Source organism: Pseudopipra pipra, chromosome 1, assembly GCF_036250125.1.
Source record: "Pseudopipra pipra isolate bDixPip1 chromosome 1, bDixPip1.hap1, whole genome shotgun sequence".
Lineage (NCBI taxonomy): Eukaryota > Metazoa > Chordata > Aves > Passeriformes > Pipridae > Pseudopipra > Pseudopipra pipra.
The window spans coordinates 27038487-27065963 of NC_087549.1; the positions used below are offsets into that span (position 1 = coordinate 27038487).

At 36.3% G+C, this 27477-nt stretch overlaps 1 protein-coding gene across 4 annotated transcripts in view; it reads right to left on the reverse strand.

Annotated features, from left to right (window-relative positions):
- WWP1 (WW domain containing E3 ubiquitin protein ligase 1) overlaps positions 1-27477 on the reverse strand; it is a 57655-nt gene that overhangs the window by 26038 nt on the left and 4140 nt on the right. For 2 of the 4 annotated variants that reach the window (XM_064649508.1, XM_064649501.1), the window contains exons 2-6: positions 12176-12266; positions 6950-7088; positions 4502-4626; positions 1600-1737; positions 1436-1502 (exon numbers count right to left, since the gene is read on the reverse strand). In XM_064649508.1, the coding sequence (XP_064505578.1) occupies positions 1436-1502; positions 1600-1737; positions 4502-4626; positions 6950-7088; positions 12176-12245 (539 nt within the window). In that variant the 5' untranslated portion in view covers positions 12246-12266. Of the gene's footprint in view, positions 1-1435; positions 1503-1599; positions 1738-4501; positions 4627-6949; positions 7090-12175; positions 12267-27477 lie in introns of those variants that run through there. The other 2 variants (XM_064649519.1, XM_064649529.1) reach the window with 2 other exon arrangements.

The following is a 27477-nucleotide window of genomic DNA, read 5'->3' on the forward strand; positions in this document are numbered from 1 at the left end:
CAAGAGATACATATTGTGAAAATTACACTCAGTGCCAACTCCCTATCTTCTCGAGGAATAGAGGCTAAATAGTGAAGAAAAGTTAAACAGATGACAAAAATGTTAGAATAGTTAGAAGTCCAACTTTGCAGACTAAGAAGGGAAGAAGCAGCATTCCCATGCTACCTTATCCAACTCCAAACCAGTAGTATAAACAGAGAATTAAAGTATTATCCCTTTTCAACTCTGTACTACAAACCCAATTTAGCTTCCGAAAGACATGCAGAGAAGCTACCTTAAAACTTTTCTTCCTCTCTTAATTTTAAAACTGTAAATCAAAAGTGTTGGATAGTTGTATTGAAAAGTACTGTAAATTAAAATATCAACATCAAGAGCAGGATCCCAGTAAAAGACCTATCTCCAGCAACAACAGCTGAATGAAAAGAAATTATTGTTATTACTGTTTCAAAATGGTATGCAGATGAATTTCAAATCACTTGTAGCAGTCCCAAACCTTTCTAATGAAAACAAAGGATAAGCAGCTTTTTATCCTCACTCCCTCATATTGGGCACCCATCGGGGAACAGAGAAACCTCCATGTATTGAAAAAAAAGAATCAAGTCGACATACAAGGACAAATGTGTCCTTGTCACTAAAATGCATAGCAACTGTATGTTTTTTCACTCCAACGGGTGTCAATAACTTACACAGCAAGGGGCTCATGTAGGTACCTGAGCAGGGCAGTAACACTAAATTGTTCTGAAATTGACCTGTTTGTCTTACTAGTGGTAAGGGAGCAAAAAAACTACTCCTACTTCTCTCCAGACAGTCCTTGAGGTGGTATAACAACAGAGAAGACAATAACGAATTCTAAATCCCAAAGTCTTTTTCTTGCCACTTCAGGGTGGAGCAGGCAAAGCCTTTGCTTGCGAAACTCGACAAGTCTCTTAAACAAGTTCCTGATCTAAACCTTAAAAAGGGTGAGGAGGAAGTAATTCAGGCTTTTTTTTCCTTTTCCTTCCGTTCAGATGCTACATTGCAACAAGATGGTAGACATTAGTAGAAACAGTTCTTAAACAACAAAAGAAAACAAATGGAATCAGTACATAAAACCACACTGAACCACCGCTCCCTAATTTCTTCTGCAGAATTCAATAGATTTTCAATCAGTTGACAGCAAAGAACAGAAGTGTCAACTTAATTTTCTCAAGTTAAATTATGTAATTATCAAACAAGTAATGTTTCTAAAACCTATGGCAACATATTTTAGACCTTAACAGTTAAAATCTATTGCCTTCAAAAAAAATGAAAAGAAACCCAACCAGACAAAAAACTAACAAAACAAAAACCCAACCAAACAAAAAGACCACATCAAAACACAAACAATCCAAACATTTCAACTGAAAAATTTGCTAATATACGTCATATATCGTAAAACACAAAAATAAATTCCAACCTGGATGAACTTCTTGCTGAAGCATCTCTGCTTTCATGCACAGCTTCACCATTTTGCTGAATTTCTACTGAACAGTAAGAAACAAATTCAACAGAAATATTTTATTATATCTGTTTGAAATCTTAATCCAAATATTACCATTTGATTTAATTGTTTTAACTTACTGGTCGCTGATGAACTGAGATTTGTAAGAGATTCTTGTTCAACAACCAAACCATCTAGCACAACTGTCAGTTCACCTGTTTGCACCATGCCACTCTTGTTTTCCAAAGAGAGCTTCAACTGTTCTTTCACCTTCTCCACTAAAAATGGAGTTGGGGTGGGTAGGGGAAGAGAAGGAGAAAAGGGATAAAGGAAATATTAAATTCTAAATCACATTCATATTAAAAGAGACTTTCAACACAAATGTGATGCATGTATTTAGTTCTACAATATATATTCAGATGATTCAAATCAACACAGTAATCACTATGGAGCTCTGTACATTTACATCTGCTGTGGATGAACACACAGTTTATTTTAAAAATGAATGGACCATTTATATAGTATATTCTATAAATATGCTATAGAATTCATGTGGTTTCAGTACTTTCTTGTTAATGATTTCCCAGGTCTGCTATTTCCACTAAGCCCCTTTGAAATTATGCACTACTTACACAACATGTGATGGCTTAAAGTCAAACAACTTCTGAAGTACACATCCAAATACTACAAGTCACTGGGAACTTCACTATACAACCAAAGCTTATGTTCATTTCTTGTATCACCTTCCAAAACTAATTCTAAAAGACCACTGAAGAGAACATGTTTTTGAGGAAGAAGTAAATGCAAAGACTGCATAGAGTGCTTCCTGATTTTTTAAAGCTATTTTTAGTAAACCCTTACTAGGATTTTCATAGATGGTGACTCCAAAGATTAAACAGTAACAGAGAGGATGCCTCCGGTAACCAAAAATTAAATCAGAAACTATTCTCACCAAAAGAAACTTTCAGATAATTGATACATGGTGCAATAAAAGAATTCAATCTGACTGACAAGCAATGGTCACATTTGCAGAGAGACATAAATAATCTAGAGGTAAAACATGCTGTGGATGCTGCGTAATTCTCTCTAAATCAACTATTACTAGTACAATGGTTAAGCTACATGTCATAAATTCGACATGGTAAGCTATGAGTTCACATTAATCAGGTTAAAATTGTTAAGACCTTTCAGTAATTGTGGTCTCAGATTAAAAGATTAGTTTTTTAAGACATACTACCATATTTCCCTCCATATGATAACATTCCAATTTAAAGTTAAAGCTCATTGTGCACTCCTGTGCATTAAACTAGCATTTCCTTATTTTTTTCCTCTTAACGTGTATCCTAATTGAACAGTAAACATGAAAACAGGGAAGGCTACCATAACTTATTGCCAGATACCTTCAAGCTGTAACTTCGAAGAGCAGGTTCAACAGTGTAGCTGGGCAGCAGTTACTAGCACACACTGCTATATTACAATGGATTTCAAAGGACTTTAAATATCTGGAACAAGCACAAAGCTCTCAAGTCTACCAAATTACTGATCTAGCAATGTGCATTTTGGAAAATGGTGCTACGTCAAAGAGGAGAAAGAAGAAACCAGCCTACCACAGAGTTGTTAAATTAACATATTTATGAATCCTAACTTTTGCAAAGGCTGGTTGGTTTAACTGCTGCTATTTTAACAGGTTATCTTCCTAAAACAGATCAAGAGTTGGCTGTAGTTCAACTGAGTTGGCAAGAAAAACTGTGAGGTGTGTGGGCTGCAATTCAATACTGGTGGTGTTTAGCAGAGAAAGTAACCACACTAATTCTAATTTCTGCATTTAGTGGACTTCCCCTTTCCATCTTCTTGAGCTAAGATCCTTTCAAGTGCTTCATTTTAGATTAGGTATCAATAATTGAATGACTGAAATCTACGAATCAGACTATTCTACCACTGAATTCTTGGATAATCTAGTATGTGTCAAACTACTGACTTGCCAAAATCAGAAACACTGCACATAAATTACTTTTGGTGCAATGTGCAACAAACTCAGTCAACCATTCCCTGAAAGAATTTGTCAAGTTGTTAGATCCTACCTCCCCTGGATCTACAGTAAAAAAACTAACTATTTTGCTAGAAACAGTTAAAATACTAATTAATCTCTTTTTTTTTTTTGCTAGCATCATTAAAACCCAGGTTTTTTCTGATACATTTTTCTTATTTAAAAAGCAAATTTTCTTCTTAACTATGGAATCTTGTGCAGAATCTTTATAATACTGAAGAAGCTCCACTTAATTTTGGATTGTTTCGATTTTCTGTGAGAATCAGAAAAATGAAGCTTTTTTTTTTTGGCTCTCCTTTCCCCCCACCTTCCTAAACAGAGATCTCAGATTTGTATGTTTAACTTGTGAGAAAGGTTAAGATTGGTTTAGCTGGAATTCTACTGCCACTCTGGAGTGGAATTTAAAGTGTGGATTCACCATCTTCTTGTACTAAAGAAAAAAATTTTGAAAAGCAAATTAGAAGACCTGTTTTAATTCTATTAAAGACATTTAAAATTAGAAGTTACATAGAACAAACAATCTCTAATGTACTAAAAGGAAGTTCTCAATTGTTTCATTAATCAATGGTTTATACTGATTGCTGGTCAGCTAAATTATGAGGGAAAATATCCAGCCTTTTTATTAGTGACTCCAGAAAAGGAAAATATGAAAAGTTACATGGTTTTTCTAAAGGTTTAACTTTTTTTGGTACCAAATCTAAAACAGATCTTCTAGAAAATTAGTTATTAGTTTGCTACAAAACATTGTATTTAATCACTTCTGCTTTTACTTAATTTGCAGTAACTCATACTCTGTTTGTTTCAAAAGTATTATATCCCATTGTTACATTTAAATTGCTCTCAATAGCACAGACATCTCTAGAAGAGACAAGTAAAGACATCAACTGAAAGTCAGTTGTAATTACGTGTGTAGTTAGTAGTCTGGTTTCCAGTTTGATATACAGATTAGTAATAATAATTCTACTTTATTCAAAATATCCTTCATGACAACTTACATTTTCTATTGTGTATTTCCAAAGCTTGTCTCAAGTCTACAGTGGCTCTTCCTAATAAAGCATCTGCTTTTAAAGTGTGATGGCTCCACACTCTAAATTCCAGCGTAGTCTGTGGAGTCACATTCCTGCACATAAAATACATTTTTTTAAAAAATATATACAGATTTTAAAGTATTCGTTTTTGTAATTAGTAGTATTTGAACTTAATTCACTTTCTCATTGTATTTCCTGATACTTATGAACTAAGTTTTCGTATTGCAAGGGGAAATTTTTAACTAAGAACTACAAACGCTACGATATTTATACTTAGGATCAAACTTAAAGTGCATTACTACAATAGCATAAAGTATTTGAGAAGTATCAGAATAACCTACACTAAACTCAAATCTCAGTTATATAAAACATATCTTTATTTATGAAAGGCATATTTTCCCATATTTCTCATTATTCCAGAGTTCTAGCTAAAATCTCACATTATTAAAGGAGAAAAAGGTGGGAAGTATATTTTTATGTCCCTAAAAAGAAAAATACTCAATACTTTTTAAAAAGGAAAAAAAGAACCGAACAGCTACTTGCAAGCATGAAGAACCCTCTTAATGGGTGTCACTTTGCCATGAAAGTATTTTTAAAACATCTTTTATGAATCCACAAATATATATGAAACCATAAGGCATACTCACAGAAATCAGAGGGGAAAAATCAAATGATGAAGCTAAAGTAAAAACTGGAGGGAAGCAGAGAGGTAAAGGACCCAATTACAGTAGTATTATGATAACCTTTGGCATTGATCTCTCCCCTGCTCAAGAAGGAAAATGGGAATCTATGCTAGGTCCTGAAGAGTAGTTTTGCAGTACAGGGTCTAGTACTGCAAGGGTGCTCTGGGCTGTGAAAAATGGGAGTAGAAGTACTTTACTGCAAAAAGTCAAAGGCTGCACATCCATCAGTATTGATCTAATATATACAGAAAGTTATATCAGTATTGATGAAAACAATAAGAACAACCCCCACCCTCCCAACAACAAGACTAACTCTACATTCACTTGAACATGTTGGACAATGTGGATCATTTTTGCTGAAACAGATGAGCAAATATATTTTTGCGTTTTGAACAGGCCTCCTTCTAATGGAAGTCTTACTACAAGACCAGCTCAACAAAGAAAAGAAAAAAAAAAAAACAACAACTACACAGAGAAAATATACTGCTGGCCCCCAGAATTGAGGAGAATTTGATAAGTTCACTTATCCTCAAACAGACTGGGCAACTGAAGCAACAATACCATTCCATTAGTCAGAGGAAGAGGCGGCCAGAATACCTTAAACATACATATAAGGGTAAGATCCTAAGTAAGTAATACTGATGATGGAATAAGTCTGCTTGGTTGTATTATGCAACACATTACCTCACTTCTATCAGATCACCAGATCCTGCAAATCAAACCTGCCTCCTCAAGCAAAACTCTGGTTGCTGTGAATATACTGGTAGCTCGGTACTTGTTCTAGTAATAACTCCTGGAAATCATCGTCAGGTCCAATCCTGTATTATTCTTTTTTGCAATACCGCAAAGGGCTAATAAGTTCACTAAACCTGATATACTGAGAAATGCAGCACATGAATACCCTACTTGCTTCAGCTCAGGTCTGGAGTAAATAAGTAAGTGTTCCCAAGCAAGGAGTTTCCCAAAGTTCGGTAGATTGTACCACTCCTCCCTCTCTAGCACTGTTAGTTATGAGAACCTAGCATGGCTTGTACTACTAACAAAGCTGGCTATTGCACAGAGACACTTCATGTGCTGTGATATGTACCGGCCCAGGCTCAATGCCACTTGATAGTAGCTATCCTGTTTCTAGACCCAAGTCTGAACCAGTACAATCTTGCTTCTATAATAAAGCATTCTAGCCAATTGCACAGTGCAAGATTGCCAGTTTTTCACGGTGTCATATTTAGGTATATCTACAGCCCTAGCACAGTTAAACCAAACTAAACCATAAGAAGATTAAAAAGGTCAACTATCAGGAAAAGTTGCAAGGTCACTTTGCAGTAAACTGTTTTTCAGTGCATATCCCTTAATATTTCTTCCTCATCAGAGGAAGAAATTAACTTCCTCATAACTACTACTTACCCAGCTGCGATTCTTTTCCTTTTAAAGTTGAGAATTACATGGTTACAATTAGTAACTCTTTCTAGCAAGTTGTGCTAACACAGCGCTAACAAATATCAAGACTAAAGCCCGTACAGCAACTGTATGCAAGTAATACTCTCAGTACAAAAAATATTCTCAAAACATTGTAAGAATTGAGGAAAAAAATTCATTAGAGACAAATATCATCTTATGTCTGCATTTAGACATCAACAGCCAGAGCAAACTATGTAGGCATCCAAGTTTAGTAAATATTTGCCTGCAACATCTGTCTAATAAATGGTATTAAACAACCAAAAAATCTACTTACACTGTCAGCTGCTCATCCCATTTGGGATTTGAAGAACTACTTGATTTTGCTGTTTTCTTAATTTCTCCATCTGCAGTTAATTCCGTGTAGAAAGTTGTTCCAAACCAATTCTTTTTCCGTTTCAGTTTGGCACTAGAAACTAATAAAACACATTGCTTTATCTATAACAGCACACTGTTACTGAAAAACAGATAACGTACTGCCTACACATTGTAGGAAATGCATTGCATGGCAATGTTATTTCTCACCCTCTCTACTTCTGCTGAACAGAGAGAAGATAATGCAAAAATGGTAGCTTTTGTTTTCAAAAGCCACTTTGTCAGATAGTGGAAACCAAGTGTCACATACTCTTTTCACCACATACTGGCAGGATTGGTTGGAGAGGCGGCACAATTATTTTAGGGATAAACACTGAAAATAATGTGGGTTATTTTCTTACTGTTCTTCCCATTCTTACCTTAAATGAAAAATACCTAGATACACCTTATGATGCATCTGAGAGATTAGCAGACCTTTTTTTTTTTAGTTATATGTTGTTATGAAAGCGTATGCAGTTCACGCCTATTTCAAAATGTCCCCATATACCAAACCCTGTATATAGAGCCTCATTTCCTTGCCTGTATTATCCGTGTGGTTAACCTGTGGTTTTACACAGTTTGTTAAAAGTAAGAAATCAGCTCAGATTTCCCTTATTTAAACAGCTCTGCAGATGAACATAAAAGTTTCAGCCAAATATTCATCAACTAAGAAATAGCACTCGATCAAAGAAACTATTTTTCACCTCCGAATCACTGGTGAGTTGCTCTGTGCTCCTGAACATAAATCTGTTCTCCCACTTCCTTGCCCAGCTGAGGAAGTCACTGTAAGAACAACAGCAACTTAACTGCCAACATTTTAAATTCTATTTCAGGCAGATGTCATCTTCAGAATACCACAACAATGGACTCACAGATGTACCTATCTGCTGACTATGCCTTCTCTCTAATTCCTCCCATATTTCAGTGTGATTCTTGTTCCCACCACTTGCAAACTAAAGCAAGACTGAGTATTTTCAGACACTCAGAAATAATCCTTCCCTGTTGGTTTTCTATACAGTACTTGCTAATTCAATGATATGTGTGTGCTGATTTTGGCTGGGGTAGAGTTAATTTTCTTCACAGTGGCTGGTATGGGGCTGTGTTCTGGATTTGTGCTGAACACAGGGTTGATAATATAGAGATGTTTTTGTTATTGCTAAGCAGCGCTTGCACAGAGACAAGGCCCTTTCTGCTTTTTGTACTGCTGTGCTGGCAAGGAAGTTGGGAGTGCATGGAAGGCTGGGAGGAGACACAGCCAGGACAGGTGGTCCTGACTGACCAAAGGGATATTCTATACCAGCAGACATCATGTTCAGTATATAAGAAGGAGGAAAGAGGGGAAGTTTGGAGTGATGCTCTTTGTCATCCCAAGTAACTGTTACATGTGATGGGGCCCTGCTGTCCTGGAGATTGCTGAGCAAATGCCTGCCCATGGGAAGCAGTGAATTAATTCCTTGTTTTGCTTTGCTTGTGTGGATGGTTTTTGCTTTCCCTATTAGACTCTTTATCTCAACCCACAAGTTCTCTGGCTTTTACCCTTCTGATTCTATTCTTGATCCCACTGGCAGGCGAGTGAGCAAGTGGCTTCACAGGGCTGGCTGAGGTTAAACCAACAACAACAGAAGTTTAGTAAACTATCTGAAAGGGAGACATGTATCATAGAATCATAGAATTGACCCGGTTGGAAAAGACCTCTGAGATCATCAAGTCCAATTCTTGATCCAACACCGCCGTGGTTAGTAGACCATGGCACTAAGTGCCACATCCAGTCTCATCTTAAAAACCTCCAAGGATGGTGAATCCACCACCTCCCTGGGCAGCCCATTCCAATTAGATTCTGATTACTCTCTCCGTAAAAAATTTTTTCCTAATATCCAATCTAAACCTCTTCTAGCACAGCTTAAGATCATGCCCTCTTGTCCTACTGCTGGTTGTCTGGGAGAAGAGACCTATGCCCACCTGGCTACAACCTCCTTTCAGGTAGTTGCAGAGAGTGATGAGGTCTTCACAGAGCCTCCTCTTCTCCAGGGTAAACAACCCCAGCTCCCTCAGCCTCTCCTCATAGGACTTGTGCTCCAGTCACTTCACCACCCTCGTTGCTCTTCTCTGGACCTGCTCCAACACCTCAACATTCTTCCTGAACTGAGGGGCCCAGCACTGGACACAGTACTCAAGGTGTGGCCTCACCAGCGCTGAGTACAGGGGAAGAATCACTTCCCTGCTCCTGCTGCCACACTGTTCCTGATACAGGCCAGGATGCCATTGGCCTTCTTGGCCACCTGGGCACACTGCTGGCTCACGTTCAGCTTCCTGTAAATCCAAACTCCCAGGTCCCTTTCTGCCTGGCTGCTCTCCAGCCACACTGTCCCCAGCCTGTAGCACTGCAGGGGGTTGTTGTGGCCAAAGTTCAGGACTCGGCACTTGGCCTTGTTGAACCTCATTCCGTTGGAATCAGACCAACTCTCCAGCTTGTCCAGGTCCCTCTGAGGAGCCCTCCTGCCTTCCAGCAGATCAACACTCCCCCCCAACTTGGTGTCATCTGCAAATTTGTTAATGGAATTTCTGGATTACAGTATCCTGAGACATATACGTTAGTTACTTAAAAGTTAGTGGGATGCAACCATCCAAGATTATAATGGCATTAGCCACAGACTTTTATTTAATTTCAATTAAAAGGTGCAAACTTAACTCCCTCACATCTGAAAAATCTAGTCTAAGTAATGCATCGTGGTTCATAAAAGGGAACTGCTGGCTTGATAAAGATGAAAGTTTAAATGTAGAAAACTAAAAACTTAATTCCATACACGGATCATATTATTTCATCTGAAACCATGATATACTTTTAAGCTTTGACAACCTCTACTTCTTCCACATTTTTTGTCCATAATTTGCTTTCTAAAAGCAAATACATTTATTAAAACACAGGTATTTATTAATGATATTCAAACTTCCTTTTAATTTTCCCCCCTTGTATCTGGTTATGTTTTAAATAAGCTTTGAGTTGTTAAACATAGAAGGAGACAATTATCATTTTTTGGTTAGGACATCCCTTAAAAAATTATGAATAAGTAATAATACTAGTAAGACTTCAAAAAGAACTAACAAGACAGGATATCTCACCAAGCATATTTGAACAAATACTGATGGCAGAGCATGCCTGCAACCTGATGTATCTATTCGAACTCAAACAAGCCACCACTCCATATGAATTGTCTGCAAAATGAGTTTATGTTACTTGCTGCCTTTATAAAAGTGTTTTAGGTATAGTTTTTGAAATACAAGTCTAGATTCTACAGCAGCATAAACAAAACTAAACATAAACATACAGTGTCAGTCAGCAATACTACAGTCGTAAATTCCTTGTCTCCCACTCCTTTCTCTGTGCTGCCACTGGCATTCCTGTGATCTTGCAATAAAGACTGGTTAGAAAACTAAACCTTCAGAAAACTAATCCTAAATGTTGTACAGACTTATTCCCGTTTGATCTTTGAACCACATTGCTTGAAGTCAAGAGAAGCCTCAGTGCCAGAAAAATACAAGACTATTTACGTAAGGAGCAGTTCAGCACAGCACACAAAATTATCATTTCTGTATACACATATCTGAAGTTAGGGGTCATTTGTGAAAGTCAGTTCGTTATTATATATATATATTTATATATATGTATTTTCAATCTACAGGTGGCTCCACTCTGCTGTTAGTTTTTGCCAGTTTTGATGACTCATCACATTATTATGTGATCCTTACATAAGGTTAGTCAGTTTTAAGGTTCCTGTCTTATCTAATTTCATAAAATATTCATTTTGGGGGACTCTCCAACAGCATACTTTTTCTCAGATAACCTAGCCATCTTTGATCACCCAGCATTATGCATCTTTCTTGAGATGCAGCTTTCATTAAGACGTGGTATCTTATTCAAGTTTTGTCCAAATTTTGTTCAGGATAGCCTTAAGTTCAAGTTAGTTACCAACAGAATACTTATATACATACATACATACACACATATTCATGGCAGATGTATTTATGCATAGTATCTTAACTATTTGCTGGTGACATTTTCACTTTTAACTGCTGTAACACTGCGATAATTAGCTATAAAATCTGTTTATCTAGATGCATGTTGCTTATATTCAGACCACAAAAAAGTCACACTTCTGCTCTGCCATCCCACAAAAAGAGCAGCTAAGACTGAAACCGATTCTCACATCACTGACCACTTCTTATCCATGACCAGCAAAGCAAATAATCTACTTGGCCTGTTCAACATCTATGGAAAAAGTGTCACCATCACAACCAGAAATTTCCAGGATTGTTTGTAGCCTATTGTGTTTACCTTCCAGCAGATGGCTGAATTTTGCCTCAAACTACGAGAACCACCACAGCAAAAGCAACAAAACTAAACAGTCACAAGAGACAACATAGTAAATTCTAACTGGATAGAAGGAAAAACATTTTCACAGCGATGTGGTTCATACTCAGGAAAGCTGGCAATCTATGGCCTTTGAGATACTGAACATTCAACTGGACAATACCAGGAGCAACCTGATTCAACTTCAAAGGTATCCCGCCTTCAGCAGAAAAATGGACTAGGAAATCACCAAGGGCCCCTTCCAACCTATATTATTCCACTTGTCTGTGTAATCTAACTTGCTGCCCTAAGGATGTTATATAGCAATATTATTTTCAACAAACATTTACCTGACATGTAATGAAAGACCTTAATCTTCTGCAGGGCTAGAAGATTTTGTGATCTTCTCCAGTTTTTCTCCACCTTCACTTACAACATTAGACCCATTTCCAGCTTGGAGTTCACTACAATTGCCAATCTCTTTTGTAGAATTTCAGTAACATGTGTTCCCTCTTCAGAATATGTGTTACTAATTATTTGATCCCAAGTAAATTTCCTTGCAATTGTCCCTACTGTTGTACTGAATATCTTATGTTTTTTATTTTGAAGAGAAATTAAACCCTATCATCCAAGTCACTGTATAATCTCTATCTTCTAATCATCTACGTCTTATAGTCACATTTTTAACTGTAACATTCACATTATTAATTAAAATATTAACTATAGTAGTTCATTTTTATATCCATTTCCAAGACTGCTTTTTTAGAATACATGTGTTTTCCTGTAAAAATCACTACTTGCCTGTTACTTGCATCTGTAATCTTCCATTATGGGTGTTACTTGTATCAGATCTTGGTGAGGCTGTGGCCATGTCAGAGGTTTAGGCTTTAGCCTAGAAAGAAAAAAAAAAAACCAAACAGGTAGCTTATTAAAAAGTACTTATCTTTGCATGTTAGCTACATCTATTAAATAAAATGTTCAACCAATCAACAAGTTACCAAATGTTTTTTTATGTATGGCAGAACACATTATTTCATAACAGCAGTTAAAAAAAGCAATCACTTTGGAAATTTGTCCCATGTTACATCTCTATGGATGTGTATGTTACTTCAGGAACATATACATACATTTACATAGTTTAGAACAACTGTGTAAGGCAAGAAAAGAAATTCAGCTATGATATATCAATATTCCTCTCTCTAGAAGATACTCTTATGGTCTGATTTCAGATGAGCAAAGCACCCACAACTTCAAATGAACAAAATGTCTGAAACATTTACATGCTTGAAAATCAAGCTGTCACCAGAACAATACACTCAAGCAGTAACGCAAGTGATTCAGACGACAAACATTTGCATTCTATCCCTAGATTTGCCATCAGCTTTCTACACCACTGTTATCCACCCACAAATCACTTCCCTCCTCTATTGAGACAATAAGCCCTTTACAAGGACTACTCCACTCAGTGACTAAAACAGTGTGTCTCAAATCCCAGCTGGCGCATCTCTTGGTGCATTTGAAGCACATGCAAACAGCATCACTCCTGTCCTCCTAAATTACTACACCTGACACACATCTAGAAGTAAAATATTCTGTTTCTATCAGACGACTATTTTTTCATGATGAAAAATACACTTTTCATGATCTGGATGAACTTCCAGATATTTATTTTTGTGTACACTGATTGGTTTCAATAATAATAATATGGGAACAGTTGTCACTAAACCTTTTTCATCATGCATCTCTATAAGTAAAAGTATTTTGAGTATGTACTTCCAATATGTGTGTATTTATTTATAAATTACATATATATATACACTACTGTACTAATACATTCTGTATATATAAAAACAGATGAGATAAAGATTAAATAAACAGTATTTTTAAACAATATATAATGGTACACAAAACCTTTATCCTGTTGCTAAAAAAAGGGAGGGTTTTTTTGTGAGAGTTTTATGATTGAATATGTTTCAGCATTTTTTAAAAAGTTGACTTAACACTATAATACAGTGATTTGAATGTCTAGTTTTAAATTCAGTTTATTGGCTGTCATAGTCAGAAAAAACAATTTATAAATATATGAGCATCTAAATGAAAGTGCATCACTGGCTACACTTTCTAAATCATGACACTCATTTTTCATTCCCATCCACTAATTATACAAAATTTTTTCTTGAAGTTTGGCCAGTGGAAGGTGTTGCATTTCTATATTTTTAACAAATTTTCAGATTCTGAAACCCTTAATTAAGAGAACTTTTAAACCGGTAAAAGTTTAAAAATTTAAACTTTTAAACTGCTTCCAAGTTTAAGTGTACAAATATAAGAGGTTTTATAGATGACATGCACCTTTTCTGGCAACAAAAAAAAATCCCACAGTGGTGTAAACAGTTCCAAACACCTATTTTCAAAATGCTGTCTCCATAATATCAGCTTATTTCAAAAAGCAGTCATTTTCTTTCTCATTGTTAAAATGTCACCTTCACTTTCAAGGGAAGGTGTCTTAAGGGTCTTTATTTTCTTTTTTTTTTTTTTAAGTAACTGTTAGTCAGCATACTGCTGACATTCACCTGTTATCACTGAACAGGTCAATTTGTAACACTTGTCTTTTTGTGAAATAAAACACATAATTAATCAGAATAATTAATAATAAAAACATAATAATTAATACATTTTGCAGCTCTTCTAAGCACTTTGCCATGATAACCAGCAAACTTCTGCATGGTACAAAAGATTTTCCTGGTCATTCCCCATGTCATTACAGATTATTGTAAAGATTCTACTATTTAAAGGCCTTGTTTTCATACAATGAACCACAATTGTGACATCCTGAAGCATTTTATACACTTATGGTTCCAACTTCCTTCTTGCTTATCTATTCATGATGCAGTAAATAAATTCTATATGTGGTGCTCACCTTGTAAACCTTACCCCAGAACCTTTTTCAGTTCAGTAAAATCAGCCACTCCATCTGTGGTTACATATGTACAGTTTTTTCATTTAAAAAAAAAATGCTGCTATTGAAGAAGATACTGTTTAGAATTCACTGTTAAGAATATATCTTGTCTGGTACATCTTTCCCTAGGGACTTAGTTCTTTGTGAATTTCATTATGGACACAGAATTTAGCAACTACCGTTAAACTGAGCCACATTACAAAACAAACATCTATACTTTCATCCAGCTGTCACTACAGCAAGCTTCTCACACTGTGCAATTTTTTCTAACTTGTTTCTTCAAAACTTTGGCAATGTTTTCCAGACATCTTCCAACAGTATCTGCTGACAAAGGAATGCATTTTAATTTGTCACCACATTGTTTTCCATGTATTATTTCAGACATTTTTACTGCGGCAGGAAGACCAAGTGTATTCCCATCACTATGTGGCTTCTATGTCTTCTGCTACTGAAAAATCTCAAAAGAGTTTTCTAAATATCTATCATTAAGTTTAGTGAAATCTTGTAAAGTCTTGGATTGAGTATTGACTGGATTGAGCAATGACCAGCATTGCTGAAAAAAATTGTAGACGTCTGTCTTCATGTTCTGGGTGCTTAGTTTTAAAATGCCTTGCTAATTGTGATGGTTTCATGCTATTATTAGCTGATATCTCAAGATACAATGTTCTCTTAGGGTGAGGTTCATCATTTATAGTAGTGGATGTAAATCCGTATTTGAAATACCCTTCTTAACGAACAAAATTTTTTGGCCGACTTCTTGTCAGATCTAATTGCCAAACGACCAAGAGCTCATACCAGGAGTAGAAGCATCAGCTCTGACATGTTCTTAGTATTCACATTATTAGTATTATCTACAATCCATGGTCTCTTTGCAGGATTTTTTTTTTAAGCTGTTTGCCTATTTTGTTAGGGTTTGTTTGGTACAAACTAAATAATATAATCCATAAATCCGTCTAACTGGTCACAAGTGAACTGCATCCATTACAATACACTGGAAGTGAATGAAGAAATGAAGGTGCTACTGCTACCTCACCATACTGCATAATACTAAATCTGCCTTCAGGACACCTCATGTACCAAATGTGACACAGGACTACGTGACATACAGACCAATTGAGGGTGCCAGTGTAAATATGTGTACTAAAAGCTTTATTTCTTTCTTATTTTTCAGATAAAATATGAATCCTAGATTTTCTTCCCACATCTGGCTGGCTGGTCTTGTGCATCTGACTTTGGAGGCCACTGACATGGAAGACATCATAAGAGCAACATATGCAATGAATTCTGAGGCAAGTAAACTCAAATTCTTCACTAGAAACCAAGATCTAGTTCTAAACGTACATTAAAAATGAGTTTAGGTATACTTTTTTAACTGACAAATTATGATTATTTTTACTGGTGGTTTTTTTCCTGCAACTGTTCAACATGCATAGATCTAATGGGGGTTTTTTTGTTTTATTTGTTTGGTTGGTTGGGTTTTGTGTTGTTTTGAGTTTTTTAACTCTATTCCAAGCATGCACAAAGCAAAATAAATGCATAATGAAATAACTAACTAAATAAATAAAGTGTGTCAAAGTCCTCAGGTAGACAGTTTATTGCATAATCTCCTGAGACTTCAGGTTTCAGGTGCTGATTTATCTACCAGGCATACCACCTGCCCTAACCTGAGTTTCTTGCTCTGCTTGCTGCTAACTGCATTTGGCAAACATGTTTGCTAATTTTCTGATAACAGGGAAGTGAGAATTCACTACATTTAGCTTTGCATCTTTCCCCTTGAAGAAAAAAATGACCAATTAGCAATTATTACAATGGACAGCTGATGGAGATAAAACAAAGTTAGGCTTAAGGGTTGGCTGAAGGGCTGTTTATAACTACATGATTGTTTATAACTACATGATGCATCCCATCAACAGTTCCCTGATCTGTTCTGCCCCTGTAAATGGAACATCCTTCTCTAATAGAAGTCTATTTTATATTCTTGCCAATATGGTACACCCAGGTGTGTTTACACAGTAATGATTACAGTTTCACACTTCCTTTATGTTGTAAAAAAATACTGACATGTCTGTCAAACACTACAAAGTAAAATATATGGAAGTTCAAAAAAAAGCATTTAAACTTTTTAAAATAAACAGAATTTTTTATCAACAATACACGAAGAAAGTTTAATGTTGTGGTTTCTATTCAAAAGGGCTTTCCTGAACAGACTAAATTAGTTGAACTGACTAATTCTGTTTTCATCATGTACCAAAGATTCCAAAGCTGCAGTCCACTCAGTCCTTGCTTAACTGATTAGGAATCAAGAACTGGTGAGGAATTAAGAGGAAAGTAAACACTAAATTTTCTCTGAGTCAAAAGAAAACTCATCAATTGTTTTTTCTAGAAACTTCTTTGCCAAGGATATGTCAAAAAAAAAAATTATTTAGCCTTCAGTCATCAGTTATTTTCACCAGTAACTATCCAAACTCAGCTACTGACATTTTTAAATTGTTAACCTAAATTATTGCCTAATTTAAATTTAAACTATTGCCTAACCAGCTCAGATGCAGGCTGGTTCTCCTGGGAGACAGCCTGCTCACATGAAAATATTTGTCATTTTCCTTCAAGATTCCTTCTTATACACTGAGTCACACTCACTTGCAGTCAAGCACATTTTTACTCCAGGTAAACAAAGCCTTCAGGAAGTTGGCCAAGTCAGATGGTACAAGATGAACTATCTTATCTAGAGTATTGGACACCTATTACTTCCTAAAGGCTGGTCAGACATATGACAAACACTGCTGCACAAAGAAGAGAAGCATAATCCAAAATTTAGCCCCTCAAACTTTGATAGGAAAATTACTAATGCAGACATAGCAGGGGGCAGAGGTGAGGTGGGACATGGGACAACAACTCTATTCATCACGTGGACTGCAGTGGTGATAAAAACAGCATTAATGACATTGTGTAAGGTACTAGTACCGGCTATTCAAGAAAAGGACAGGACACAAAAAGCTCTGCTGGGAGAATAGAGTCAATGAAAGAGCAGTCTAAAATTAATAAAGACTGGAAGTAAATGGTGTCGACATAAATGTTTCCATATATCTCAGGTTTCTGGGGGGCAAGGCTGCTGCAGAGAGAGCAAGAATATAGTGTATGAAACTAAGCAGGAACAGTAAAGAAGTCACATAGCAGAAGGACTGACAGACTTGCTCAAGGATGGGACTACCACCTTACCTTTTTAGAAGTAAAACCTTTAAGCTGAGAGAGATTTTTAGAAGTTCTACTAGAGATTTTTCAAATACTGAAAATCAAGAAGCTTTAATGATTAGCAACCTGCTGTCTTTATGATCCAGAGGAAACTATTCCTGCGTGGCCAAAAATAAACAAAATTTCAAGCAAAGAAGTTGTCTTCTCTTGATGAAGACAACTACATGGTAACTACACCAAGTGAAGTGAAGATATTCATTTGGAGTATTGAGAAGTTTTCATGGCCAGTTGTTATGTCTAAAGCAAAATACTTGTACTTTCTTGATCTAATTTGCAAGAAAGTCTACAGGAGGAAAAAAACTGAGTAACAAATTATCTTCTGTGGTATCCACTGCTAAACTTAACTCAGACAAATACTGATAGACTGAAATGCAGGTCTCCACCTTAACAAAATTCTGGGATAGTTTATTAAAATTAAAAACTAACAACTTGAAACTATTTAACAGAATAGTTAGCTACTTTCCAAGATTATAAGATTCCTCCAGATCCCTTCAGTACTTACTTTTTTAGTTTGTCCAATTCCTTAGTTACTGATGAGTTTTATATATATATATATATATATATAAATATATGTTAAAAAAAAAAACCAACAAAACCAATGGTATTCCATGAGACTCATAAATATTACATATGGAAGCAAAAAGATCTGGAAAACTTTAAATGAGAGTAATATGTACTGTTCAAAACACTTGTAACTGTGGGACACATCTATGCTAATAATGAATATTGGAAACTTCTTTTTGAGTCAAAGGAGAGGTGCTCCAGTGCCTTAATCCTCTTGATAGCCCTTCATTAAACTCTATCCATCCTGTCCATGTCTTTTTTGCACAGAGATCCAGGTGTGGCCTCACTAATGCTGAATAAAGGGGAAGGATCACCTCCTTCAACCTCATGGCAATTCTTTGTCTAATGCAGCCCAGGACACCACTTGTCATCACCGCCCCTATGGGTACACTTCTGCATCATGTTCAACTTCATGCCCGTCAGGACCCCCAGATCATTTTCTGTCAGCAGAATCTCTTGCTTCTTCCTGTTAAAACCCAAAAGTACTACTAAGACCATCTTCAACTGACAATGTCCCTTACTCCTTTACCTAGGAATAGTTTACAAACACTCCCCTCACAAAAAAAAAAAAAAAAACAAAAAAAAAAAAAAAAAAAAAACAAAAAAAAACAAAACAAAAAAAAAAACACACCAGAATTACTTGACGCTGAGAGGACTGGAAAAGGACCCCAAAATTGTTCATTAGTACTCCAACAAAACAAAGGAGAAGAAAGCTATGAGAATGTCCTCATACTTTCCATTTTCATCAACACACTTTTGAGAGTGAATCTTCGGACCAGCCAAAACAGTCAGGGATACAGAAGCATTTAATTTCCCATCTTTTCACAAAGCCCATAGCACGTACTTGTGGGTATAGATATAGTAGTGTCTTCCTTAGGATCTGCTTTGACATTAGTAGAATTTCAGCTTAAGCACTCTCCTTCTGCAAGGTTTATAAGGCCCTGACAATAACGCAAGACATTAGCTCTTCCTGACAGTTAACTAACAACTTCTCCAGAGATATTGCAACATCCCTGATACATTGCAAATATTTTGTTACTAAGTTCCAAGTTAGCAACCCTACAGCAAACCTGCAGAGAAATTAAATGGAAAGCAAACTGTTACTCTTCTTAAATCACAGAACATCCTGAGGTGGAAGAGACCCGCAAGGATCACGTCATCCAACTCCTGACTCCGCACAGGACTACTTAAAAGTTAAGCAATGTGTCTGAACACTGAACTGGAAACATTGGTCAGTTCCGAGGGTTATGATATCATTGGTATTAGTGAGACTTGGTGGAACGAATCCCACAGCTGAAGTACTGGGATGATAGGCTACAGGCTGTTCAGGAGGAATAGGCAGGGCAGGCAAGGTGAAGGATATAATCATTGATGAATTATTCTCTAGACAATAAGGGGAAACCCCTGGATTTGTAGCCCTTGTTCTTATTTCAACTAATATCGACTGGAAGCACTACACCACTGTGATGAGCAAGTCTTGAAATTCTTGCAGTTTGTAGGTGATAACTTTTTGCCACAAGTACTCAGTGATCCAACTAGCAAAGATGTCCTTCTGGACTGGCTGTTTGTGAATACAGAAGGACTCATGAGGAATGTGATGGTTGGTGGCTGTCTTGGCTGCAGTGATCATGAAACAGTCCTGTTTAATTTTATATCCTTCTATGATAAGGCCTCCCACCTCATCAATGAAGGGAAGATGGCTGATGTAGTTCTTTGGATTTTAGCATGGCTTTTCACACTGTCCCTAACAGCATCCTTCCAAACAAGGTGTCCAGCTGTGGAATGAGGTTCTTGGTATGCTGGGTGAAGTACTGTCTGAAGGGCAGAGCTCAAAGTCAAAGGGTTGTACTGAGTGGGACTACATCTGGCTGGTGACCTGTCTCAGTGGTGTTTCTCAAGGCTCAGTTCCAGGGCAGTCCTGTTCAACATTTTTATCAATGATCTGGACGCTAGAGTTGAATGTACCATTAGCAAGTTTGCTGGCTGGAAATTGGGGAGGGAGGTGCTAATTTCTTCTCAGGGTATTCAGTGATAGGACATATAGGAATGGGTCAGCATTGCAGTAGGGGAGGCTCAGGCTTGACATTAGGAAGTATTTCTTTATTGAGAAGATGGTCAAACACTGTAACAGGTTTCCTAGAGAGGTGGTCAATGCCCCAAGCCTGTCAGTGGTTAAGAGGCATTTTGACAATGTCCTTAAAAACATGCTTTAACTTGTGGTCAGCCCTGAACTGCTCTGGCAGTTGGACAAAATGATTATTGTAAGTCCCTTCCAATTGAAATGTTTTACACTATTCTATTCTGACAGCTTGGGGCCATGACCACTTGCCTGGGGAACTTGTTCCAGTGCTTGACCACCCTTTTGAGGTCCTTTCCAACATAAACCATTCTATGATTCAGTGAAGAACTTTTTCTTATTAACCAACCTCACCTTCTATCACTGGACACTAGAAGAAGATCAAAACTTCTGTACCTGCTCCCCCTCATGAGGAAGTTGTAGACAGCAATGAAGTCACCTCTCGGTCTCCTCTAAGTTGAACAAATCAAATACACTCAGCTGCTCCTCATAAGTCATGCCCTCTACTCCTCCTTTGGACAAATTCTAATATTCTTCACACTAGGTCTGATATAAACATTTCTATATTTATCCTTCTTGAGCCAATCTACATGCATTTTCCATCCCTCCACCTCAGGAAATAAATCTTTGTCTACTCACATTGATATGGAAACCAAGCTACATACAAAACTATTTCATTTTCTGTATTTTTCATACGCATTCACTGACCATTGCTACAAATGCTCCAGTATTGATCCATGCATTATCTACAAGATATTGCTATCCTTATAGTAAGGTCTAAGAAAAAATATAGTACCATTACCGAGGTTTACAAAAAAATGTATTTCGAGGTGTTATGCAAGAGGTCCAAACAAATGTCAGACTATGATTGCATTGCACACATCTGCCTGTTCTGTTCTGCCTTATACTTGGACTAGCAAGTACCTTTTTAGCCTTTTTTTTCCCAAGTAAATGTCACATGCATGACTCATATCGTCCACCTGCCTCTTCCCCCTCTTCCTTTCATGTCCATCCCTCCTCTAAGTGAATTTGTTCACCACCAGATTCAGTTAAAATAAACTGAGAAGTAATATCCTCTGATACACTAAGTTCTCATGAGTTTCACAAAGCTCAGTAGTGCAGCAGAGGAAAGAGACACAATTTCATGTGCTTGCTGAGCAAAGGGCTGCATCGTGAGCTCAAGCTATCTAAGCTGCTCACTGAAAGGCTACACAGTCACCACAGACCACTCTGAATCAGTCTGAGCTGGAGTGGTGCACAGTCACTTTTTTACTACAAGTAAGAAAGGTCTAGAACAGCAGATGAAGAGAATTGTAATGGTTAAGAAAAATCTGAATGGAACCTAGTTCCACTGCTCACAGAATAAGTTAAAGCAAAATATTTAGGGTACACTTTGCTTGTGAATTTTAATCACAACGATTATCCTAGGTCCTACCACAATATCAAATAATGAAAAATATCCTAATGCCTCCTCTGTGTATTACAGATAAGATCACACACACAGTGAAACAAATGGCGTAAACAATTCTGGAGCAGAACAATGGTAGTTTAAGGCCAACAGTCCAATACACATGTCAAGAAATCAGGGAAGAATCTTTTCTCCTTAATTCTAATATCTAGCTGAATAGTCCTCATATCTTCAGAAATATATAATATGCTAATTACACGAGTCTTCAGCCTCTCTGAGTTGTCTTCTGTTATGGGCAATCCTAATGCTTGGTATAAATTACTGTTCATCAGACTTGCATCAAGAGAAAGGTAAAGTAAATGTATTAAGATAGATTGTTAAAATATGGGCAGATTTTAGTGTACCTACACAGCAAACAGAAAATTTTACCCTAGTTACATATAGTAGCTCCATATTAAATTCAACTCTATAGGTAACAGATTCTAACAAAATCGAAAATGGAGAAGTGTGAGCTTCAGAACAGGCAGGCAGCCCGAGCACATACCAAGAGTGCCCAGATAGCTTATAAAATCCACTCACAGGAATTTGTGCCTGTCACCACCACCTTATTAGTTACAACAGCCTCGACTAGTGTGAGCACATCTCTACTGCAGCCACAGCAAAATTAGCAAACATAAAACAACATCAAAGATGTTAACCAAGAGCGCTGCTGTTAGTGTTACAGCACTCCTCCTCCTTGTTTTTATGGGGATATGAAGAAACCATGACTAAGGAATACCAATAATGGGAAATACATTAATACTGCCCTATAAAATAGTCTCCCAGCCTCCCCATTGTTTTGGTAAGTCAGTAAGAGACAACAATTCAGAGAGGGGAAGAGAAACCTACTCAGCGTTATGAAATAAAGTGGAAGAAAGGGTCTTTGCACACTTTTTGTCAGTAAGACATTTGATGTGATCCACCTCTCACCAGTAACTTTATCTCAAAAAATAGCTCAGAGAGGTATAAGTAGAATTCACTGCATGTTCTCACTCTCTTTTCTCTGAATATTTGATTTTTTAAAAGTGCTATGCAAGGCTCTTTCCAGCTGTCAATCTCAGCAGTGTTAAACCACTAAAACATGTCTGTCCTACTTCCAATCACAGACTGCACTAATCTTACCAATTACTACCTGAGAGCACTCACCCAAGCACTTTCACTTATTTTTTCAAAAATAGCCCTTCAGTCTCTGCAGTTCTAGAAAATTCAACTTGATCCTTACTAAGACTCCCGGTGGTTAAATAATACTCACTTCTTAAAACAGAGTTGCCTGCTTCTGCTTATTATTTTCTAATGCAATTCTAATTTGAGTTTATCTGATTCCAAAATTAACTATATAAAAATGACAAGCTGAGAACATGAAAATTAATAAAACGCAAGTCTTACCAGAAAAATCCAAAGCTTGATTTCTCAAGGGCCAATACTGGACCAAAGTAATACATTGCATATTAAGTTTAACACAACATTACAAAAGAAACAGTGGATTATAAGAAAACATAATCTCACAAGGGTCAGTATCCTTTCTAGTGAAAAGCTGAAGTCTAAGTTATATAACTGGAAATTATTAACAGTTTATTCTTGATAGCAACACTGACTAGAGACCAGGTGAACACAAAAAGTGCACAGAAAAGACCATCCAACTCCCCACTGAAGGATGTCAGTTTTCAAAATTATTCCCTTATTCATGTTGATTTTCAAGGGACTTTTGAGGGTAGATATTAGAGACAGAGGAAACACAAGCAACAGAAAAGCACCTCCAGGGTCCTTTACCCAAAAAACATACACTTGCATGATACGGTCAACATACAGGTCTTTCAGCCTGAAGAGTACTAAAAACCCTTAGTCATTATCTAAGTCTTCTTCCATATGAATCTGTCATCCTTGCTGTCCTTTTTTGTACCTTCTCCAGTTATACTTTAGAGCTTTTGAGACAGGGCAGAACATGGCAGAGATTAAAAAATGCACAAAGCATTCATTCAAGCTAGGAATGCACTGTGGATATAGATGATGTTGCCTATTTTATTCTTCATTCTATTTCTACATCTTCTACATCAACCTTTGAAACCACCACTTTTTAAGCCGTGAGGTGTCAATAAACATTTGGAAAAATGTTCTTACTTCTCCTCTATTAACAGAGAGAGATTGAAACACAAAATTTTCAAATATGCAGGAAAATAAGCCCAAAGTATATGTCTCGGCTAATACAGATTTATTTAATCTAATTTTAATTTCTTATGGCCTTTAAAGTTTGGAAACTGAAGCAACCAGCATAATAGATTTATACAAAGCAGACAAGAACAGCAATCAACTCTGAAAGCAAGCTGTCCCTCACAGTTATATTACAAAATATATATATATGTATATGTGTGTATATATATATATATAAAACCATTAAAAAAAAAACTAACAAAGAAAGGCTTTAGTGTGCAGTCTAGACTAACTTGCACATAAAAAGTATTTAAAAATGCACTTAAGTTTATTCTCTGAAGTACAATCTGTATGATCTTTTTTATTAAAATCCCTATTACTTAGCAATGGATTTTCTCCTTGTCTGTATAAAAATCTACTCCTTTTGAATCATACATCAGCCAATCCCAATTGAATTGTGTAATAATTACTTCTTGATAGACTACTTTCCTCAATTTTTCAAAGTGTGCTCTAACGTTTCCTTGCTTAGTTTTATGACACAGGGTTAAAAGCACAGGCGGAACTTTTCAAGGTTCTGTGGGCCTCTGCTAGAGGCCTCTCTTCCTTCATTTTTTCTTAATGCTAAAAATTAACAATATTTTTCATTTTGCACAGGAGCAGTACTATTCTTATAGTTTTCTCCTCAATTAGTTATTTTTTCCTAATCACAAATGGAATGCAAACAACAAAGAAACCATATAGTCCAAAGAGCTAAAGCTGGGAGATCCCCAGAACCATTTGCCATAGAAGAGGAACATTTTCAAATATGCTTGTGTAAGTAATATAAAAATAACATGCAAGCTAGTATATGTTATATTCTGAACACATTCCAATATTCAGTTTTTTTATTCCATTCCTGATGGCACATTTTCAGAAAACAATTCATAACTATTTACACCTCATTTTGAACAATGGTTGTAGCTACTCCTTCCAACACACCTTGTCTCCTAAGTTAACACAAAAAATGTAACTACCACCAAATATTAAACTACTCACTGTCATTTCCATCGGAAGGTCCAGCTTCCATTACTCAATAAATAATTTCACTATCTACAGATTTTGCCAGTTCATTATCAGCAGACATTTGTCATATTACAAACTAAGATTCCAACTAGTTTTCTTCTGCATAGCAATTCCTTTAACAATAAAGTTTAACTCACCATCCCATGACAACACATTTTGTCAACAACCTCTCACAAGACATTCGGCCAGGGATTTACTTTATTTTATTTTGAAATAACACACTGATATCAGTCTTCCATCAGATTTTTAATACTAACTGAATTTTTCCTGTCCTTATAATTGACATCCACAAGTCAAAACACATTTCTTTTTTTCCCTTCTTTTTTTTTTAAAGCCCAAAATCTTTCCAGCTACTACAGTAAGACAGCGATCATTTTTAAAAAAGATAACTCTGTCAGAAGTTAGCTGGAAGTGGAAATAAATTATGCCAAGAATGGAGGAATAAAGGGAACTGAAATTTAAGAAAAAGCAGCTTCCACGCTTCTAACCCGAGGGGAAAAGGGAAGTTTGGCAATCATATTACTCTTCATCTTCTATTGAGCTTTCCTCAGATATATTTTATTTTGCTTTTTGATTGTTACAAACAGATACTCTTATGTCATTGCAGATGCTAAGAAATACAAGAAAGCTAATTTTGGTATACTAGTTAGTAAAAACAAGGTCATCTTTTTAAGACTAATGTATCATAATCTGTTCAGCAGTTTTAGTTCGTCCCTACAAACAACAAAAAAAAAAACTTACTGAATTTCTCAAGAACTAGCAGAGCACTGTGTTTCAAAACTGAACATGTGTTATTTTTTTCAGTTCTAATGTCCAAGAATATTATGCAATTTTACAGATTATCAACTTCATCTTTCCTTTTTTACTTTACCCTTTTGTGAAACGACAGCTCCTTTGGTTTGATCTATACTGGGAAATCGTTGGCTACCTTGAAATGCACATACAATCCAAAGTCTCTCATATTTTTCACCCACCCATATGAGAAGCAGATAAAACTTGTTTAGTTGTTTCTTTTTTTAAAGGCCTCTCCTGCTAATCTCCTGCTCCATTTAGAAGCTTATAGCAAAAAATCTGGGTTAGAAGCCCCAGTAACTAGAAATGTGCACAGAATATCCTCTGTATACTTCTGTCTATGCTCACAGTAGCACAGACAAGAGCTCTCCTCTGCCCACTTCAGGCTGCAAGGCAAAGATCCTTAAATTCATAAACCAGAATTATTTTGCTGTTTATCTTCAAAATGTGACTTCCACTTCTCATTGGTTTTTATATTGCTTTCTTCCATCTCCACAATGATTTTCTGCCAAAAAAAGTCTAAAATTGTAATGGAATAAAAGTACATGGGAATAATTTTGTGCCATTTGAACTACTTGACGAGGTCAGTTACTAACATGCATTTATATTCCCAAAGCCATTTACGCATAAGACAAATCAAGAGACTGTTCTACTGTGTTTTCATAAACAGATGATTATATTTGAAAAAAATTATTCCAAAGTGATTTGGGCCAATGAAAAATTTCATGTATTAGACATCAGAGGCTGAATTTCATCGCAAAAGAAAAGACTATTGACTGTACTAGTTACATCACTCCAAGTTAACATCCTCACTGATGTTAAGAAGTCTTCAGTTTTTGAACTGGTTACATTTAAGTATGTTCAGGTCCTAGCCACTTAAAGCAGAACATAAGCATCTCTAACATATTCCAACAAAAAGAAAAGGGTGATTAATAAAAGCCCAAGAATTTAATCTGCTTTGTTAAATACATGCTTCACTCCAATTTTTATTGAAGACTTTATTTTAGTCAAAAGCCCTTACACAGTAACACAACCAGCACAGCTAATTTCAGTTGATTTTTCAAAATCAGCAGAATTCAAAAGTTAAATCCAAAGCCATATTCTCATTTAACAGGATTTTAATGCCTTTTTTTTGGCAATACTGAATTATCAAACTGTACATTATATTATATTTAGAATTTACACAAACCTAAACATTGACTAAGGGAAGAGGGAATTAAAAAAAAATTGTTTCTTTGCCATACATATGCTGCTAGAGCAACACAGTCATGTAAACCTGCAATGATTAATTGCTTCATGCTATATGTGTAATAGTTATTAAGTCCTACATATAACAGAAACCTAAAGGTTTCCCTGACATACTTTCCCTGCAATGCTAAGAAATTTAAAATAAAAAATCTAGCACCCTGTAAATAATTCTGACATATTATAGCCACTCTGACAGGTGATCATTCTCTGGAATCTCCAGTGTTCCTCTGTAAAGCAACACCACATTTGCAAAACAGAGCTAAACTTAAGTCTGCTTCTGGTTAAACTAGCAGGTCCTCAAACACAGCAAACGCATATCCCAAGCAGAGGGAATTAGAACTTTTCACTTACAGAAAGCAGTTAAAAACAAAAACTCCTTCTTACTCCCTCTTAAAAAGTATTGTAGTAAATTTTAGCAAAAACCATGCAATGTCACTGTTCTACAAGGGAAAGAAAATAAGCAGGTGCACCACTCTAGGACCTGTTCTTTTCTACAAGCCTTTGGAATGCCTCTTCTAGACAATCCCAACTCCTGCTGATGGGGAAGAAGATGTTTCTCT